At 39.3% G+C, this 19,740-nt stretch overlaps 1 protein-coding gene across 1 annotated transcript in view; it reads right to left on the bottom strand.

Moving 5' to 3' along the window:
* LOC143860165 (ARM repeat superfamily protein) overlaps positions 1-19,157 on the bottom strand; it is a 70,801-nt gene extending 51,644 nt beyond the window's left edge. The window contains exons 1-3 of the mRNA XM_077370715.1: positions 19,031-19,157; positions 18,124-18,279; positions 9,801-9,875 (exon numbers count right to left, since the gene is read on the bottom strand). Of these exons, the coding sequence (XP_077226830.1) occupies positions 9,801-9,875; positions 18,124-18,258 (210 nt within the window). The 5' untranslated portion in view covers positions 18,259-18,279; positions 19,031-19,157. The remainder of the gene's footprint in view (positions 1-9,800; positions 9,876-18,123; positions 18,280-19,030) is intronic.
* Between the last annotated feature and the right edge of the window lie 583 nt (positions 19,158-19,740).

The following is a 19,740-nucleotide window of genomic DNA, read 5'->3' as shown; positions in this document are numbered from 1 at the left end:
GATGTTTGTGTCTAATGAGTATAGTACTAGTAGGTTTGTCCAACACCCACTGAGTGAAGGGGTAGTTAGTACTGTGTTGGATAAATCTTTTTGGGACCAATGCAAGTACATTCTAAACATCAGCGAGCCTTTAGTGAGTGCTATGTTTGGTAGATCGGCAGGACAAACCGGCGATTGGTTACCTATATGAGGCCATGGATAAGGCCAAAGAGAACATCAAGGAGAGGTTGAAGAGAAAATCATATTACAATCCCATCTGGAGGATCATTGACCAAAGATGGGATAGGCAACTCCACAGTCCCCTCCATGCAGCAGGATATTTTCTTAACCCTGCTCTCTTTTTCACTCCTACCTTCTCTAGGCACAGTGAAGTAACCAGAGGCTTGTTGGCATGCATCACTCGACCGGTACCTGATGAAGCTACACAAGACCTCATCACCAATCAGATTGAGGATTATCGAAAGGCTAAGGGTATGTTTGGAATGAAGCTTGCAAGCCGCAACTGAACGAAGTTGGGACCAAGTATATTTGAGTTGTTTGTTTAATTAAGTATAACTCATTTTAACTTTCAGTTTCTCAACAAATAATGCTTTACTATTTGTTACTTTACAGTTGCATGGTGGAATCAATTCGGAGGTGACATGGAAGAATTACAGACCTTTGCAATCAGAATCCTCAGTCAGACCTGCAGTGCGACTGGGTGTGAAAGGAATTAGAGCACCTTCGAACACATTCACTCTGCAAAGATAAATAGGTTGGAGCACCAGAGATTAGATGACTTGGTGTTTGTCCATTACAATCTTAAGTTTCGAGAAAAGTATACAACGTAATATAATGTTTTCAACTCTCACCTCATCACTTTAAGCTTTTAAGTTTAACCTTTGACATTAAACTTAATGTTTTCCTTTTCAGGGACTTGTTGAGGAAATCATCTACCACTAGTGACCCTTTGAGCATAGACCATCTGGATGTCATGATGGATTGGGTTGCAGAAGAAGAAGATGTCATACTCACACCGGAAGACATTGGGAGGGAAAATCTTGAAGCACCTACTGCTGTGGTTGGGATGAGGAGATCAAAAAGGCGATTAATTCTAAAAGGGAGTGTTATAAATGTTTGCATAAGTGTAGAAATAAGGAGAACATTGAGAAGTATAAATTGGCTAAAAAAGAAGCTAAGAAGGCAGTAAGGGAAGCTAGAGGCAAGGCCTATGAGGATTTGTTAAATTTGTACCACAATGTTAGGAACGAAAGAGGGTGAAAAAGATGTTTACAAGCTTGCTAAGATGAGAGAAAGGAAGAGCAGGGACTTGAATCATATAAAATGCATCAAAGCGAGAGTCAAAGATTGTTAGTAAAAGAAAACGAGGTTAAAGAGAGGTCGAGAAGTTACTTCAATAAGTTGTTTAATGGAGAACCAGTAGCGAATTTGGAAGAACTTGATAACGCTTTTGATGATACAAACCGGAGGTTTGTTTGTAGAATCCGAACATCAGAGGTAAGAGTAGCTATGAAAACTATGAAATTAGGTAAGGCTATGGGGCCTGACGGTATACCTATTGAGATTTGGAGATGTTTGGGTGATGTGGGTTTGGTTTGGTTAACTAGATTATTTAACAATATTTTGAAGATTAAGAAGATGCCTGATGAGTGGAGAAAAAGTACATTAGTACATGTTTATAAGAACAAAGGGGATATTCAGAGTTGCACCAATTACCGGGGAATTAAGCTAATGAGTCGCACCATGAAACTTTGGGAGAGGGTAATTGAGCATAGTCTAAGAAAAGAGACTAAGGTGTCAGAGAATCAGTTTGGCTTCATGCTCGGACGATCGATTATGGAAGCTATCTTCTTGACTAGGCGGTTAATGGAGAGATTTAGAGAAAATAAAAAGAGCATTCATATGGTTTTCATTGATTTGAAGAAAGCGTATGATAGGGTTCCCAGGAGTGTTATGTGGTGGGTCCTTGAAAGGAAAAAAAGTGCCTACTAAATATGGTGATGTGATTAAGGATATGTACGATGAAGCAGTAACTAGTGTCAGAACTACGGATGGCACGTCTGGTGAGTTTCCAATTACAATAGGACTGGACCAAGGATCAGCTCTAAGCCCTTATCTTTTTAAGCTAGTTATGGATGAACTTAAAGAGGGTATCCAGGATGAGGTATTGTGGTGTATATTACTTGCAGATGACAAAGTACTAATTGACGAAACCAAAGTAGGAGTTACTGCTAAGTTAGAGTTATGGAGAACTACTTTGGTATCCAAAGGTTTTAGACTGAATAGGACTAAGACAGAGTATATGGAGTGCAACTTTAGTAATGTAAGGAGGCTGTGCGAGGATGTAGTAAATATGACTGGATAGGAGGTACCTAAGAGGGATATCTTTTGCTATCTTGGTTCAATCCTACATAAGGAAGAAGAGATTGAAGAGGATGTTACCCACAGAAGAAGATCAGGTTGGTTGAAGTGGAAGCATGCTTCAGGAGTGATGTGCGACCATAAAATACCTAACAAGTTGAAGGGAAAGTTTTATAAAACAGTTGTGAGGCCAGCGATACTGTACGGCTCGGAATGTTGGGCCACCAAGAAGCAGCATGTGCATAAGATGAGTGTAGCAGAGATGTGAATGCTTATATGGATGCGCGGCCACACAAAGTTAGATAGAATTAAAAATGAAGAGAAGATGAGAGAGCACCGCTTAAGATGGTTTAGGCATACCCAACGTAGGCCTTTCGATGCTCCAGTGCAGACCGAAAACAACTTGGGTAGAAACAATGAGGAAAGACTTGATGGCTATGAACTTAACAGAGAACATGACCTTGGATAGGAGAGAATGGAAGAAAATGATCCATGTAGACGAACCCAACTAGTGTCAGGACTAGACTTAGTCAACTCGAGCCGGGTAGATTCTTTCACCTTCTTCATGAAATTTTTTTAAAGGATTCATTAGCCGACCCCAACTAGTTTGGGACAAAGGCTTGGTTGAGTTGAGTTGAGTTAATCTCAGTATTTAACAGCTACCTATTGAAATATTATGTAATATAACTATACGGATAACAAATACAAATTCTCACAGCCTGGCCCACCACACTGTTTACAAGGGAAGATAATAACATTAATTGTCGAAAGTCAACTTTTTACTCAGTTTCAAATGAAGGATAGGATCATGAAGAACAACAGTGGATACTTCACTTGAGTTGTATGTGAAACAAAGTGCACTGAGATGAGAAACAAGGAGCCTAACATTATTCTCTACCAACAGTTGGTTGGAAGTTTCTTTTATGAGAAAATCATGCGACCAAACATGGTTTGTGAATACTTCACTTGAAGTAACCAACTTGGATTTGGCCCAAGAAGACATGCGTTGGGTTCATAAAATTATTATATTATATTCGTTTCATTCTAGATGAAGTCTATTTATATCTAGTCCTCATCTTCAGTTAGTAGCTTCTGCCAGCTAAAATTGGACTGATTCTACTTGCACATGCATTTTCCGGTTCTTAGTCTTATTCAAGAGCCAAGAATCGAGCGATTTCATTACTTTGTAGTGATAAAATTTTGAAATTGTTTAATTTTGCGAGACATGAGTTTGCACTCAACGTCTCCCACACCTCTCCATTGTGATGAGCATAGTGCCACATATTGATCCAAAGCTCCTTTCTTTTAATTTTCCTATTTGCAATACCATGGAAATTTCTATAACTGTACATAGCCCAAGTAATCTAATTGTAATGAGTCAATGAGGATATATGAAGAATTAGATGGGAATAGCTAAAACTTACACGGAAAAAGGTGACAAGTTTCATCAAAATCCTTGCCTCATTTAGTTCTTTTACAATTCTAGTTGCAATTAGTTTCTTTTTATCTGCTCAAGTAGGAAGAAGGAAATTATAACAAAAAAAAAATCATTAGTAGATGTTAGAAATGTATGTGTGTATGTGCCTAAGGGCATATTAGTCATTGTACCCTTTTCCCTTCATATAAATACATAAGTGAGGGGGAGTCATCTCCAACTCACTCTCTTTCTCTCATTCTCTTCTCCTTTTTAACATGGTATAAGAGCCCTAGGATTCTGGTGCCCTAGGGACCACCATTGAAGAGACCCACTTCCCTTTTCTTCTTCTTTTTCTTCTTCTTCCTACTCCACCAAAACCCTAATCTAAAACCCTAGCCTCTCGCTCCACCACCCACGCCCCTATTCTCCACCCACCCCACGAGCCGCTTACACCACCCTTGCCTCCACTCCCAACCTCCTCGCCCCTCGCCACCTCCCAACCCAGCCCCCTCGTCCATCTTCTCCTCCCATCCCAGTCCCCTCTTCTCCTCCCTGCAGCTCCTGCCACCCTCCCAACCCTCCCTGCATCTCCCACCACCACCCTCGCCTCCTCTCCACACCTCCCCAGCCCTCATTCCATCCCCCTCTTCTCCTCCCTGCACCTCCCGCCACCCTCCCAACCCTCCCTGCAAACCCGAGAACCCCCCAAAACCCCTCACCTCATCTCCACACCTCCCCAACCCTCATCCAAACCCTCCCTCACCCTTTCCAGCCCTTTGCAACCCTCTAAACCATCTCCATATTCCGCCAATCTTCTTCTATTTCTTTTTTTTTAACCCTCTCTACTCCTAAGCCTCAACCCTTCTCACTTGTCCTCATCCTTTTTCTTGCTTAATGGCCTGAATCCTCTCGGATATCTTTGTTATTTGTCTCCACGGCTCTGATTTCTTCTCCTAGCCTTCATTCTCCCTAGGGCTAGTGCTCATCTATCTCGTTTTGATGTCTTTCTCTATCGAAGCCGCGGTCTCATTGACGGGATTGTCGCGTGATTCATGTACTTCGCCCACTTCTTGTTTAGTTTGCGCCGTCGTGATTGCGAGACTTCTTCTTCTTCCTCGTCGATATGGATCGTCCAGTCATCATGGATCCACCTGTTACCAAAACTCCTCCATCTATGGCCTCATCCTCCTCTTACTCTCCATCCACCTGCCTTCTGTGGGGCACTCTTACCCACAGATGACTTTTGAGAAGCTCGATGGCTCCAATTATCTCGCTTGGAGTATGGCCGTTGAGACCTACCTCCTTGCTCGAGGTAAGGTCGGTGTCATTGAGCAGGACCCTCCATCCCCTACAGTCCATCCTATGATAGGTGGCGGCAGGATGATTCCTTGATTCACACCCTTCTATGGCAGAGCATGACGACTCAAGTAGCTCGTATGTTGATGACCCTGAAGACTTCCAAGGCCATCTGGGACCACGCAGCTCTTCTCTATTCCGGGATTGATAAGCTCACTCGTATTTGCGCCACCTACTTCGAGTGGATGCGCCTTCAGTGCGATGATACCCCTCTCTTTGAAAACTACAGTCGTTTTCTTTCTCTCTACCAGCAGCTTGATGCCTTCATGCCTCCCACGACTGACCTGGCTATTCTCACTCGGTAGTGGGAGCAACTCCGTGTCATTCATTTTCTGGATACCTTGGGCCTAGACTTACTGCGCTTTCGACATCATATTATTGGCTTGGGGTCTATCCCTTCTCTCACGGAGGTCTATTCCCGTGCACAGCAGTGTCTCCTGGGCAGCTCCTCTACCACTCTCTCTATTGACGGCCCACACTTGCAGCCTATGATGGCGTTGACCGCTCTGGCCGTGATGGTGGTTCCTTTGCCCTTGGTAGGGGCCGGTAGAGGCCATGGTGGTGGCCGCGGTGTTGGTGGTTGTGGCCGCCCGTACTGTACTCACTGTCAGAGAGAGGGACATCATATTGAGACTTGCTTTGCTCTCCATCCTGAGCTCCGTGCATCCCGCTCTGCGCATCTCACCGCCGCTGACATGCCTGATGCCTCGACCATTCCAGTCACACCAGCACAGGGTGATACATTTGCTCTCTTCAAGACTGACTATGAGAAGTTCCAGCGTCTCCGATTGAGCATTCGGCCACCTACTGCAGGTTTTGCACAACCAGGTAGTTCGCCTGCCTCTCTCCTTACTAGCTCGAGCTCCTAGATTATTGATTTTGGAGCCTCAAACTACCTGTCTGGTAATTTGACTTCCCTTAGTTCCTTTCGCCCCTTTCATTCTGCTTCTCATTTTGTTACCTTAGCCGATGGGACCACTACTCCCATCTTTGGAATTGGTACTCTTTCACCACATTCTGGTTTTACTTTATCTTCAACTCTGTGTACTGAAGTCCCCTTTCAATTTGATTTATGTCAGTCAGATTACTAAGCATCTTAATTGTTCAGTCTCATCCGCTCCATCTTATTGTGTATTTCAAGCTCTCGACTAGGAGGATGATTGAATTGAGTCGTGAGGTGGATGGCCTCTATCGCCTCGACTATAACCCCTCACGCACTATTTTGCATAGCTCCGCATATTCATATTTGTGGCACTACCGTCTTGGCCACCCATCTATCAAGCGACTTCGGTAGTCATCAGATATTTCTTCTTCTGTTCAATCATTTCATTACGAGTCATGTGAACTTGGGAAGCACCGCTGTGTGTCTTTCCCCTATAGAGTTGTTACCAGAGTCTCGCGTCCTTTTGATTTAGTGCATTCATATGTATGGGGTCTCTCGTGGCCATGTCACTTTCTGGATATAGATATTTTATCATTTTTGTGGATACTTTTTCTCCTATGACTTGGTTATTTTTGCTTAAAGACCGCTCTGAGGTCCTTCATGCTTTTCGCACCTTTCATGCTGAGAACACTAACAAATATAATTGCACTACTAAATGTTTGCGCACTAATAATGCTAGGGAGTACTTCTCTGCCACCTTTAGGGACTATTTATCTACCCATAGAATTGTTCATCACTCCTCTTACGCATACACCTCTCAGCAAAACGGTGTAGCCGAGAGGAAACTCGGGTATTTTTTTTTGATATGGCATGTACTCTTCTCTTTCAGATGCGGGTTCCCAAACCCTACTAGAGTGACGCCATCTTTACAGCCTGTTTTTTGGCTAATCGTCTCCCATCTATAGTTTTAGGTGGTTCCTCCCCCTTCTCGATCTTACATCCTCAAGGAGATCCCTTTCCCATCCCACCCAGAGTCTTTGGTTGTGTCTGTTTGTTCACAACCTCTCACCTGGCCCGGATAAATTAGATCCTCGGGCGGAGAGATGTATCTTTCTGGGGTATTCTCGCACCCAGAAAGGTTATCGTTGTTATAGTCCTCGGCTCCGGTGCCACTATGTTTCTGCCGATGTCACCTTTTTGAGTCAGTCTCATCCTTCACTACTACTGCTGAGAGCAGCAGTCCTATGCCAGACACTCAGATTCCTCTCCCTCTACCCATACTACCCAATCCTGTTGAGTCTCCTGCTGCACCACGAGAGGTTACTTCGGCTCCTTCAGCTCCTCTGAAGGTCTATCAGCGGCGTTCAAGGCTCAATCCTGCATCTCAGCCCGAGCCATCGTCTTCTCAGCATGAGATACCGCCCCCTTCACAGGTACCTCTTCTTCCATCTCCTTCAATTCCTTTAGATTCACCCATTGCTTCACGTACATGTTCCCATTCCGCTGCACACCCAATTTCGTTTGTTGTATCTTAAGATCATCCCAAACCCTCGTTTCACGGTTTTGTATACTCCTTGTCTTCTGTTTCTTTGCCCAGTCTGTACCCAAGGTTCTTGATCACCCGGCTGGCGAGCTACCATGGATACTACTAAGATGGTGGCCGCCCTTCAGGCCAATCATACTTGGGTTTTGGTTCCTCTCCCTCATGGTGTTCAACCTCTTGGATACCGTTGGGTATTTGCCATCAAATACTTGACTGATGGCACTATGGAGCGCCTTAAGGCGTGCTTGATTGCCAAGGGATATACCCCGACATTTGGCGTTGACTACATAGAGACCTTTTCACCGGTTGCCAAAATCCCTTATGTGCGAGTATTTATCTCCCTTGCTGTCAACCGGGGCTGGGCTTTATATCAGTTGGATGCCACTAATGTTTTTCTCCATTGACACTTGACTGAGGAGGTTTATATGGAGAAATCTATTGGGTATGTTGCTCAAGGGGAGATGTCCTCAATGTGCAGACTTCGAAAATCTCTATATGGGGTCAAACAATCTACTATAGCGTGGTTTGGGAAATTCAGTGATGCTATCATGCGATTTGGCATGAAGCAATGTGCACCTGATCACTCTGTTTTTAGTCACCATTTTGATGCTGAACATGTCGTTCTCATAGTCGATATGGATGACAAGATCATTACAGGGAGTGACACAGCCGACATACAGAGGTTGAAAACCTTTCTTCAGAAAGAATTCTCCACAAAAGACCTTGGGCGTGTAAGATATTTTCTGAGGATTGAGGTAGCTTATTCTGGTAGTGGTCTCTCCCTCTCATAGAGGGAGTATGTGTTAGATTTGTTGGAGACAGACTCTATGGGTGTGAAACCAGCTGTTGTTCCCATGGACCCGAATACAAAGCTACTTCCAGAAGAGGGAGAGTTGTTAGATTACCATGGCAGGTACAGACGGCTAGTTGGGAAACTTATATATCTAACTGTCACTCGCCCAGAGATTTCATACGCAATGGGGGTTGTTAGCCAGTTCATGAGTGCTCCTCGTACCTCCCGCTGGGGAACCGCGATTCATATCCTCCGATACTTGAAAAGCACTCCAAGAAAAGAGCTGCTTTTCAAGAGACATGGGCATGCAAAGCTAGAAGGGTTTTGTGATGCAGATTGACGAGGGTCACCAGCAGATAGACGATCCAGTACTGGATATTGTACCTTTGTTGGAGGTAACTTAGTATCATGGTGAAGCAAGAAACAAGTAGTAGTGGCCCAATCGAGTACAGAAGCCGAATATTGAACCATGTCACATACTAGTGGTGAGCTTATCTGGTTGCTCCCCCTCTTATCTGAGATTGGATTCTCCTCATCATCCACAGCTCAGTTGTATTGCGACAATAAGGATGCAATTCATATTGCCACCAATCATGTCTTTCATGAGTGCACCAAGCACATAAAGGTGGACTGTCATTTGATTCGCCAGCTTATTCAAAAGGGAGAAATACACACTACTTTCACTCGAGCCAGGTCCTACTTCTTCTATGGGTAAGTGGGCCAGTCCTTACACACCATTAATAAACGGAATGCTAAAAACTGTACATTGGAATCACCGCTGAAACATTCTTACAAGATCCAAAGACCTTGATGACCTTTTATCTCGCGATAGAGCTTCAATAAAGCTAGCTGATGTTTTCACCAAGTCTTTAAGTAGAGCCAAACTAAATGATATTTGTAACAAGCTACGAATGCATGATATATACATTCCAGCTTGAGGAGGAGTGTTAGAACTGTATGTGTGTATGTATGTGCCTAAGGCCATATTAGTCATTGTACCCTTTTCCCTTTATATAAATATATAAGTGAGGAGGAGTCATCTCCAACTCACCCTTTCTCTCATTCTCTTCTCCTCTTTAACAGTAGAAATCAGTTGAACATATTTCTACTCTCCTGAAACTCAAGTACATGAGAAGTTTTCCCATTTCTGAAGTCACCATACAGTTGAGTATTTGCTTCCTTCTGAGTACTCCAAGAGCAATACAGTTTTTTTTTTCCGAATGGCAGCAAATTCGATAGAACCTTTTATTACAGTTTCCCATCAGCTATACAGAATCCTATTCAATTTTGTGAAATGAGTAAGGCTATGAAGTTTATTCAACCACACACGTGATGTTAATTGATACGTAAATTTGAAAGGTGCAGTAGAGAATCTAATAGATAAAAGAACATGAAGTTCCATATCTTTTAAGCTACGTCATCTTAATGAAAGGGAAATAAATGATACCTTCGGGATACGAAGAGGATTTTTTGAAGCATATTCACAGAGCTTGCTAATCTTCCTATCATTCGGCTCTGCATCCTACCAAAACAAACAAAAAAGGCAGAGAATAAGCAATCAACAAAAGCATATAAGTTTGGAATGTCCCTAACCCTTGAATGTGACTACCAAGGAACTGAAGTTAGCTCTCAAAGCTGTCTTTATAATTTCTCTCAGTAGTCCTCCCATAAACTAGTTCTTTAACCATTATCAAAAATAGGAAAATAGAATGAGTGTCTCTACATCTGCAAAAGTATGTGTAATAAACTTTGAAAATACTATAGAGATAACAGTCAGTTCATTAATTTCCACGATGAACATGTAGAATTCAAAACTAAATAATAGCTTGACAATGTCAAACTGAAAATGAATGAAACACAAAATCAGTTGCACTAGATGAAAGTCCAATAACTGGACAGAATACAATATACAATCAAAATCCAAAAGTTTCATTGCCTAAATCTTGTTGATCTGTGTTAGGTAGCGTAGATTACATATTCATGTCAACAAAAAACATAATTATTATTGTGCTTAATATGTCAACAACAATCAGTCAAAAAAATTAAACCAAATTATTCTTCAACTAAAACCAGAAAGATTTTTTTGGGAAATCATATCAGCACAACCATGCTTTAATAATTGCACAAATGCAGTTGTCTTTTCCTTTTTAGCTGGGTTGTAAGAGCATGAGTGATTCGGCAGATTTGGATTCCTATATATCCACTGTCTAGATATCATCATTTCGGTTTCCGAATTGGAATAGAGATAAATAGACATCTATCTATATATAATAAAGAGGAAGGGGGCTTTACTGTTCACTGCTGATGTGGCAGCCCTTTCCTTCCTCCCTCAAATCTACATGGCAGCCTTATTTCCCATGTGGCAATTTTTTTTTTCTTTTTTTAAAATCAAATAAATGAACCACTATCCCACGATTTCCAGCCTTGCATTTCCATTTAATTCGATATTTACTCAAATAGCAATTGTTTTGTTTCCAATTCTCACCGTTTCCTTTTTTCTCCGTTTCCTTTAATTCCGTCCTTACTCAAATAGCAATTACTTAATTCGATTACTCTTCATTCCATGTTTTATTGCTAAATTATTGCAGCCTAAACGTAACGGATTCGTTTAGTCTTCCTTTCTATTCAGTACTACATATTTATTTATATCTATCTATTTACCATATTTTACCTCAACCGTTGTACAGAAAATTTATTTTGCTTTTTCCTCTAGAAAGTTTCCGCCATGGATGATTGTGAAGCGCCAAGTTCGGGTCACCTCTTTCTATATCTATTTACCATACATTCCGGCATATCTATATCTCAGGATTCTTTCTCCAGGTATTTGTTTCCTCCTTACCTCTTTCTCTTCAATCTTAAACTTTATTCTTATTTTCCTATGATAGATTATCTGTATCTTTTTTTTCTCTATCCATAAATAGTATGGTTTTTCTTCTCAACCCACATAATCTCTCTCTCATTTACTTCTCCTGTGATGGCAATCTCTACGTCTAATATTGATGGCAGAAACGAGTTTCTTGCCAACCTTCACCATCAGTTTCCCACATCTACAGCCCCTTCACCAATGCAATTCTCCTTCAGATTAAACCCACCTCCCCTTTTAGCTCCAATTTTGTGTAACCTCAATTACTAATTCAAATTAGTAATTGAAAACCATTTTTCTATCTCATTCAAATTGCATACTGAATCTTTGATGTATGTGTCCCAGTCCTAATCCAAGGAAAGAGATACTAATAAAAGAGGTATAAAATACCCTCGCTTCTCTTCTTTTTTTTCCCACTTTCTTCCTCATTTGGTTTTGATTTCTAGGCTGGCAAGGGGATAAGATGGGAGGTGGAATTGGCAACCAAGTTCGGGTCAGTTTTGCTGACGAGGAGTGGGAGGCGAATTTGAAGAGACTCCATGTCGATTGGAAATATGGATGAAGATTTATTCTCAAGGGCGCTTCTTTCCAATAGCTTTCCTCTATTGAATTCCTTTCCCTACTCTCATTCCTCCTATTGATTTATTTTCCCTACATGAATGTGCTTTTGTAGATGTATTTAAAGAAATTAGTTCCAATTACCTTTTCATGTTACACTGGGAACAGTTCTTTATGGCAAAATATGTTGGTAGTGAACAGGATATATATAATGTAGGTAGTGGACAGGATATATGTTTCTCTCTTTTCAAGTTTCTTTGTATTTTTTTTATGGATTTATCAATTCATACGATATTTTTTACCTGTTCGTTGTATATTCATTAGAAAAAGTCCTGTGTTTTTCTTTGTATTAAGAAAAACACATCTATCAATTCATAGATGTGTGGCTTCAGAACCTTTTATGGCTTAAGTTCTCTCTCTCTCTCTCTCTCTCTCTCTCTCTCTCTCTCTCTCTCTCTCTCTCTCTCTCTCTCTCTCTCTCTCTCTCTCTCTCTCTCTCTCTCCAATTGAAAATCTGACTCTGTAGCCAAGTAATCAATCCATTAATTAGGGAGATTAATTAGATAGACGTACCACCCTTGGTACGTCTATCTATGTATGTATTAAAAAAATAGAAAAGAGCTACATATGCCATTGATTTATTAATAGCTATTAAAAATATAAATTAATGATTTTGTATAGCTTAAGTCTCAAAAGAAAATCAATAGCTATTAATGTTTTCCCTAACATCCGGTAAGCTATTAGCACAAATGAATCAAATGAAGTGTTGATGGCTTATGTGGTTTCAATTGTTTTCTTACGGATTTTTTACCAAATGATGGTTGGAAGCTTTGATCTCACACCTTCTGCAGCATGATTATGAGCTTCTCTATTTTATTCATTCCAATTAATGAAACATGTTGAATTATTTTTCAACAAATCAAGGTTATTTACTTTGCAGGTTTAGAAATGGGATTAAAAGTTGGACAATCATCAAAAGCTCAATAAATAACATTCACAACAATAGTATCTCTTTAAATCAAAGTATGGCCCAAGTTTTATGCCTGGCCTCTAGGAATTAAAATCAAGATGTAGGTAAGAGGTCTTGAGAGGCTGATAGAAACTCACATCTCTCATACAACTTGGATAACTTTGTCTCAGGGCTTAAAAAATAAGTCAATTTATAGATTGATTTGTGCCTTAGCCTTAGGTTTTTTCCGTCAATGTTTAAAAAACTATTAACTTTATTTTCAGCAATTACTTTTGGATATTCTAAGTTGTCAATCAGTTTAATGTGTGTTACCTCTTTTATACTTAATTTTATTCTAAGTTTTTGATAGATTTCAGCATGTTTCTTAGCACATCTGATTTCTTGATGATTTCATAGTTGATTTCAACTTCCCTTGCATTAGGTAATACACCCTATTGCTTTTATCTCTTTCCGATTTTCTATTGATAAAAGGGTAGTTGAATCGGAATCCATGTACTTTTTCCCCTTTCAACTGCTTGGATTTTTGGGAAAATGGATATAATTGACGCCATAATTATACCTTTTGATTTGTTATTGGTTTCTTTTTTAGACACTTGAATATAAATGGAAATTTGTGAAAGTAAGATTCCTTTATCATGAGTTTCCTAATTTGTTGTCTTCTCATTAGTAGTATTTCCTCTTTGTTGTTTTTTCATTAGTAGTAGTTTAGGATTTTTCCCATTGTTAGTAAAATGATATGTATAATACAGCCTATTGACATTTCGTCTTTGATTTTCTATGGTTAAGTTTAGTAGTTTAAACAGAAAGGGAAACATCTGATGGGAGCTTACTTTTTTTCTATTTCAGTTTACAATGTTTTATTTCTTTTCAAGATATTGTTGCATATGGATTTACTTAGGGAATTACCGCTTTTTTAAACAAATTTTTTATTTCGTCTTCTCTTCTCTTCATTTCTTTCATCCTAAATCTTTTTTATTTATTTTTTTATTAGTAATTTTACGTTCTCTATCTTCCATATTTCAGTTTTTTCTGTTGATTGAACTTTTTTATACTACACTTTTTTTTCCAAACCGTGCATCGCACGGATGGTCCCACTAGTGTGTGTGTGTCTATATATACATATATATATATATATATATAGAGATATATATATATATATATATATATATATATATAGAGAGAGAGAGAGAGAGAAAAATGGTTCCTACACATATGTGTAGAGAGTTCTCTACACACTAGCTTAAAATACAGTGGGGGCCCACATTGTTTGGGTGATCCAAGCCATCCATTTTAAAGGCCCTCACATAGATAGGGTGTCTACAAAAAATCAGATCCGTAGGATCATCCCAACCCTACAATTTGTGGAGGTAAAATGGATGTCTTTAAACCTTCACAAATTAGTCCATTTTTTGCCTCCACAGTTCGAATGGTTAGGATGATCCTATGGATCTGATTTTTTGTGGACACCCTATCTATGTGAGGGCCTTAAAAATGAATGGTTTGGATCACCCAAATAATGTGGCCCCCACTGTATTTTAAGCTAGTGTGTAGATAACTTATCTACACATATGTGTAGGAACCGTTTTCTCATATATATATATATATATATATATATATATATATATATATATATATATATATATATATATATATATATATAGAGAGAGAGAGAGAGAGAGATCAGGATAAATATGATATGGGGAAAAAAGGATCACCCTAAGATGATCATCTCATGGCTAATGAGAACAAATCAAATCATATGGTTCAATTTCTCAATCTTTCTGACTTGTCCTCATCCAAAAATTGCCCAGAGTTCCTTACGTTATTCTCATTGAAAAATACATCAAATTGCTTCGATTTGAATTATTCGGAGGATTAGGGGTGTAAACGAGCCGAGCTTGGCCAGGCTCGGCTCGGCTCGTTAAGCTCAAATGCTTGGCTCGGCTCGGGCTCGGGCTCGAACCAGGCTCGGCCAGGCTCGCGAGCTTTATCGAGCTTGGGTTTATCAGGCTTGCGTTATAAAGTTTCGCACAAATCGCAAATGTCACTAGCAAAAGCAGATAAGAAAAAAAAGTAATCATTACAGACAAAAAGTAAATTAGCTGAATTTATAAAGTTTAAAATGAAAAATTACCAAAAAAAGGCAGTAAGTTATGACAATTAAGAAAAAAAATACCAAAAAAGTTTCAAAGTTATGACAATTACGGGAAAAAATAAATTTTTGAATTTTCACAACTGTTTGATACCCTCAGTTTGCGGATGATGTTGACATGACATTCGGTACGTTTTTGCAGATGATGTTGACATGATGAGCCTTAACGAGCCGAGCCTGGCCTAACTCGGGCTCGGCTCGTTAAGCTTAACGAGCCGGCTCGGCTCGGCTCGTTAAGGATTCGAGCCGAGCTCAAGCCGAGCTTTTTTCGAGCCGAGCTCGAGCGAGCTTCCGAGCCCGAGCCAAAATTGACACCCTTACGGAGGATACCTTCAGGAATCCCCTTTGACTTTTAATATAAACGAAGTTTCTTCGGAACATTCATTCGAGCAAAGCATGTTACTTTTCGAGAAATCCTTCATCAGTTCCTCACTTATTTCTCTCATTCAAAACCGTGCATGAGACTTTCATCTCGCACGGCTCCTAAGTGATAAAAGAAAGAAGAACTCATCATCTTTCCTTTGACCCCTAGAACTGGAAGGGCATAATGCGGAAATTAGGTGATCCAGCCCAATCGGATATCATTATGGGCGCTAACTTTTCTATCAATCGATTTTTTTGGGAACTGTAATAACCCTTGACAGCTCTTTAGATAATAAAAAACAAGATGGGTCTGTGCAATTATCAAAACATAGCTGTGCTGATATCATTGCCCTTTTTTTCATTCCAATATTTGTACAGCAATCCAAAAAGACTTTGAGTAGCGAATTGAAAATTCAAGAATTAACAATAGAAAGATGAAGGGATAACATGACAGAATACAATCTACAATCAAAACACAAAAGTTCCGTTGATCTAGATTCAGTAGTGTATATTATATATTAATGTCAAAGAGAAATATAATTATTATTGTGCTTGATATGTCAATAAGAATCAATCGAAAAAATGTAAACCAAATTATGCTTCAACTAAAAACCAGGAAGATGTTTTTTTTTTTTTCATTCCAATAATTTTCTTACAATCCAACATAAAACTTTGAGCAACAAATTGAAAAGTGATACGTCCACCCCTCTTGCCACCTATGGTGAGATGTTGAAGAGAAGATTACGCCTTTGGTTCAATTCAAGGAGAACCAATTCCTCCTAAACTTCTCAAGAAGTTGCAGCCAAAACAAAAGTGATTTCTTTCATTCCATTCAATGCTAAATACATTAGTTACAGAACTGTTACACCATTCCCGACACTACTACATGTTCCATACCACTACCTCTAACACTAAACCACTAATATTAACATGCAAACACATTCAAAACAGAAATCCACCAACAAGCTGCAAAACGGCTCTAACTGCGACCCGCGATTACCACCTACTCAATCCCCATAACCCACTTTTGATGACATGCCACAAAGTGCACATATTAATCCTCCTCCCTTACAACAACCTTGTCCTCAAGGTTGAACTTTGTATATTGTTGCATGAGATCGCAAAGGAATCTCTGCCGAGTTGACCAGTTCATTGTAATTGTGCTCCTCCGATTCTTCTTCGTGATCGATCTCACCGGGCCAGGGTCCTTCTATGAGGAACAACCTTTGATTCTTGCATTTGTGGGCGGGATGAAATCTTTCGTCACAATTATAGCATAAGCCTCGTTCTCGCCGTTCCTTGGCTTCTATAGGTGTGAGAAGCTTGATTGGAGGAAAATCCACACTAGTTTCCGTAGTTAGGTTGAGTCGACATTGAGTTGCAACTTTTTCCTCTTGTAGGCGAGCTAAGCCAATGGCAGCCGTGAGAGATGTTGGTTTGAACATTTGAACGTCCAAACGGATATCATCCCGTAGTCCACATATAAAGCAGCTAATGAGAAACGATTCTGGCAGCCCTTCCGTTTTGTTAGATAATCTTTCGAACTCCGCTTGATAATCCCGTAAGGAGGTCGTCTGACAAAGCTTTGCGAGAGCACCAGCAGGATCGTCATACTTGGTTGGGCCAAACCTCTCAATTATGGCTGAAACAAAGTCCCTCCAAGACCCAAAGATTTGCGTCTTCTCATACCACCTGAACCATTGTAATGCTCACCTTGCAAATGGAAGGAAGCGATGGTTAGTCTCCCCCCTGGGTCCGTTTGGTGGTAAGCAAAGAATTGCTCGGCTCGGTAAATCCACGCAGATCGATCTCCATTTTCAAATGTTGGGAAATTGAGCTTTACTGTCCGAGATTGAATAGCACCCGTGGAACTAGAATGTGACGGCCCGGTTCCGTTTCCTCTTAGGACGCTACGAGTCTCGTTCATCTCGGCTTTACCCTCGTAGGCAAAGCTTGCCAATTCGCCAAGCTTGCTGCCATTCTGAGCTTACTTTGCTTCAATGACCGCCAATCGTTAGCTTATCTCAGCCAGGATTTGCTTCAAAGAGGCCTCATCGCCGTCCTCCATCTTGTTATCGCCGTCCTCCATCTTGTTCTTATCCACCTTTGCAGCCGGCTCTAATACCAGTTTGTTACGTCCACCCCTCTTGCCACCTATGGTGAGATGTTGAAGAGAAGATAATGCCTTTGGTTCAATTCGAGGAGAACCAACTCCTCCTAAACTTCTCAAGAAGTTGCAGCCAAAACAAAAGTGATTCCTTTCATTCCATTCAAAGCTAAATACATTAGTTACAGAACTGTTACACCATTCCCAACACTACTACACGTTCCATACCACTATCTCTAACACTAAACCACTAATATTAACATGCAAACACATTCAAAACAGAAATCCACTAACAAGCTGCAAAACGGTCCTAACTGCTACAAACGATTACCATCTACTCAATCCCCATAACCAACTTTTGATGAAATTTCACAAAGTGCACATATCAAAAAGGCAAGAATTAACAGTAGAAAGATGAAGGGCTAACTGGACAGAATACAATCTACAATCAAAATAGGAAAGTTTTTTTCATATTCTTGACAAAGAAAATATAATGATTATTTTGCTTGATATGTCAATAACAATATCGACTTATTTTTCTATTTCAAAAAAAAATGTCAATAAAAATCAATAGAAAAAACATAAAACAAATTATGCTACAACTAAAATTATTTAAAAATGTAAACCAAATTATGCTAAGAATTTTTTTTTCATTCCAATAATTATACAACAATCCAAAGAAGAAGAAAAACTTTGAGCAGGGAATTGAAAAGGGGAGGATTACCGATAGAAAGACGAAGGGCGGAACGAAATTTACCTGAGATCGGGGGAAGATTTCAGCAAGGAGCTTCTTATACCGTTTGACGGGCTGTCTCGATCTGGCTCGCATTGAGGGACAGAAGCAACAGAGGTTACCGCAGACGGGCAACACCCGCCTCGACATAACCCCCATTTTTACAGAAATTCAAGCCCCCTTACACACCAAAAAAAAAAGGAAAATTAAATGACCTCAAACAATTCAAAAACTAAAAAAAAATAATAGAATCATTCAACAATTCCCAAGAGAAGAGAGAAACTACATAGGATGCCTGGTAGAAGTGTTTCTAAGTTTCATAGAATTAAGTTCCAAGGTTTCTAAAGAATTTAAAAAAAAACACCAGATTTTCCTTGTTTCAGACATTTATATTACATAAAGAAAAACAAAAAACGACGAGTGATTTCGCAAACTTCAATCAAAATTCACAGATCCAAAAACGACAAAATTTAATTCTCATAGAATTAAGTTCTAGGGTTTCTAAAGAATTCAAAAAAAAAAAAAAAAATTCCTTGTTTCAGCATTTAAATTTGCATAAAGAAAAACGAAAACGACGAATGATTTCGCAAACTTAAATCAAAATTCACAAATCCAAAAACGACAAAATTTAATTTTCATAGAATTAAGTTCTAGGGTTTCTGAAGAATCCAAAAAAACAACACCAGATTTTCCTTTCTTCAGACATTTATATTACATAAAGAAAAACGAAAAAGACGAGTGATTTAACAAAATTCAATCAAAATTCACAAATCCAAAACAGGAAAATCTCTGATCTAAAGAAAAGAAAAGAAAATAGCCGAGAAATTTCAAAATCCTAACCTCAGATCAAGAAAAAGAAAGTCTTAAAATTTCATAAATTTAGGTCAAAAAAAAAATCAAAAGGTTGTGATGAAAATTGGATCAAAGGTACCTGGGTTTATAATGAGGAGCAGAGGCTTGAATTCTCCGAGCGGTTTCTTCTTTATTACAAAAATAATAATTTAAATATTAAATGTACAGATAATAATTAATAAAATGGTCAGAAAAATAAATCTCCCTTTTATGAATGACCTAAAATCTTGTGGTCCCCACATTTTAATTTAAATGGTCGATATAAGGAAATGTCTCAAACACCCTGCATCTATTTTTCTCTTTTTAGATTTTCTTTTTTCACTTTGATTTTCTATTTATCAGTGTTTTGAATTTATAGGAAAATAGGCTACTGATACTGGCATTATCACGCTTTGATAATGGGACGAACTCACATTGTCTTTTATTCGCACTACCATGTTTTGATAATGGGACGAACTCACCCTGTCTTTTAATTCTTAACCAGCTGTCAAAAGCTAATACAATTCCCAAAAATTTGATAATGGGACGAGCCCACCTTGTCTTTTGATTTTTAACCAGCTGTCAAAAGCTAATACAATTCCCAAAAACAGAAAGACAAGGTGAGTTCGGCCCATTAACAAAAACATGGAAATTGGTATTTCCATCCTCTATTGTTGTTATTTTCCTCAAAATGAAGAAAATGACAATAAAAAAGGTAAAATTGAAAAAAAGGTAAATATAATTTCCCAATATTTTGTTTTTATAGATGGTACATTGAAAACATCATAAAAATTTAGTTATTTTTATTTT

The sequence above is a fragment of the Tasmannia lanceolata genome, unplaced genomic scaffold, assembly GCF_043159265.1.
Source record: "Tasmannia lanceolata isolate RefF3 unplaced genomic scaffold, GAP_Taslan_0.1 ptg000037l, whole genome shotgun sequence".
Taxonomy (NCBI): Eukaryota; Viridiplantae; Streptophyta; class Magnoliopsida; order Canellales; family Winteraceae; genus Tasmannia; species Tasmannia lanceolata.
This window is presented reverse-complemented; position numbering and strand designations above follow the sequence as displayed.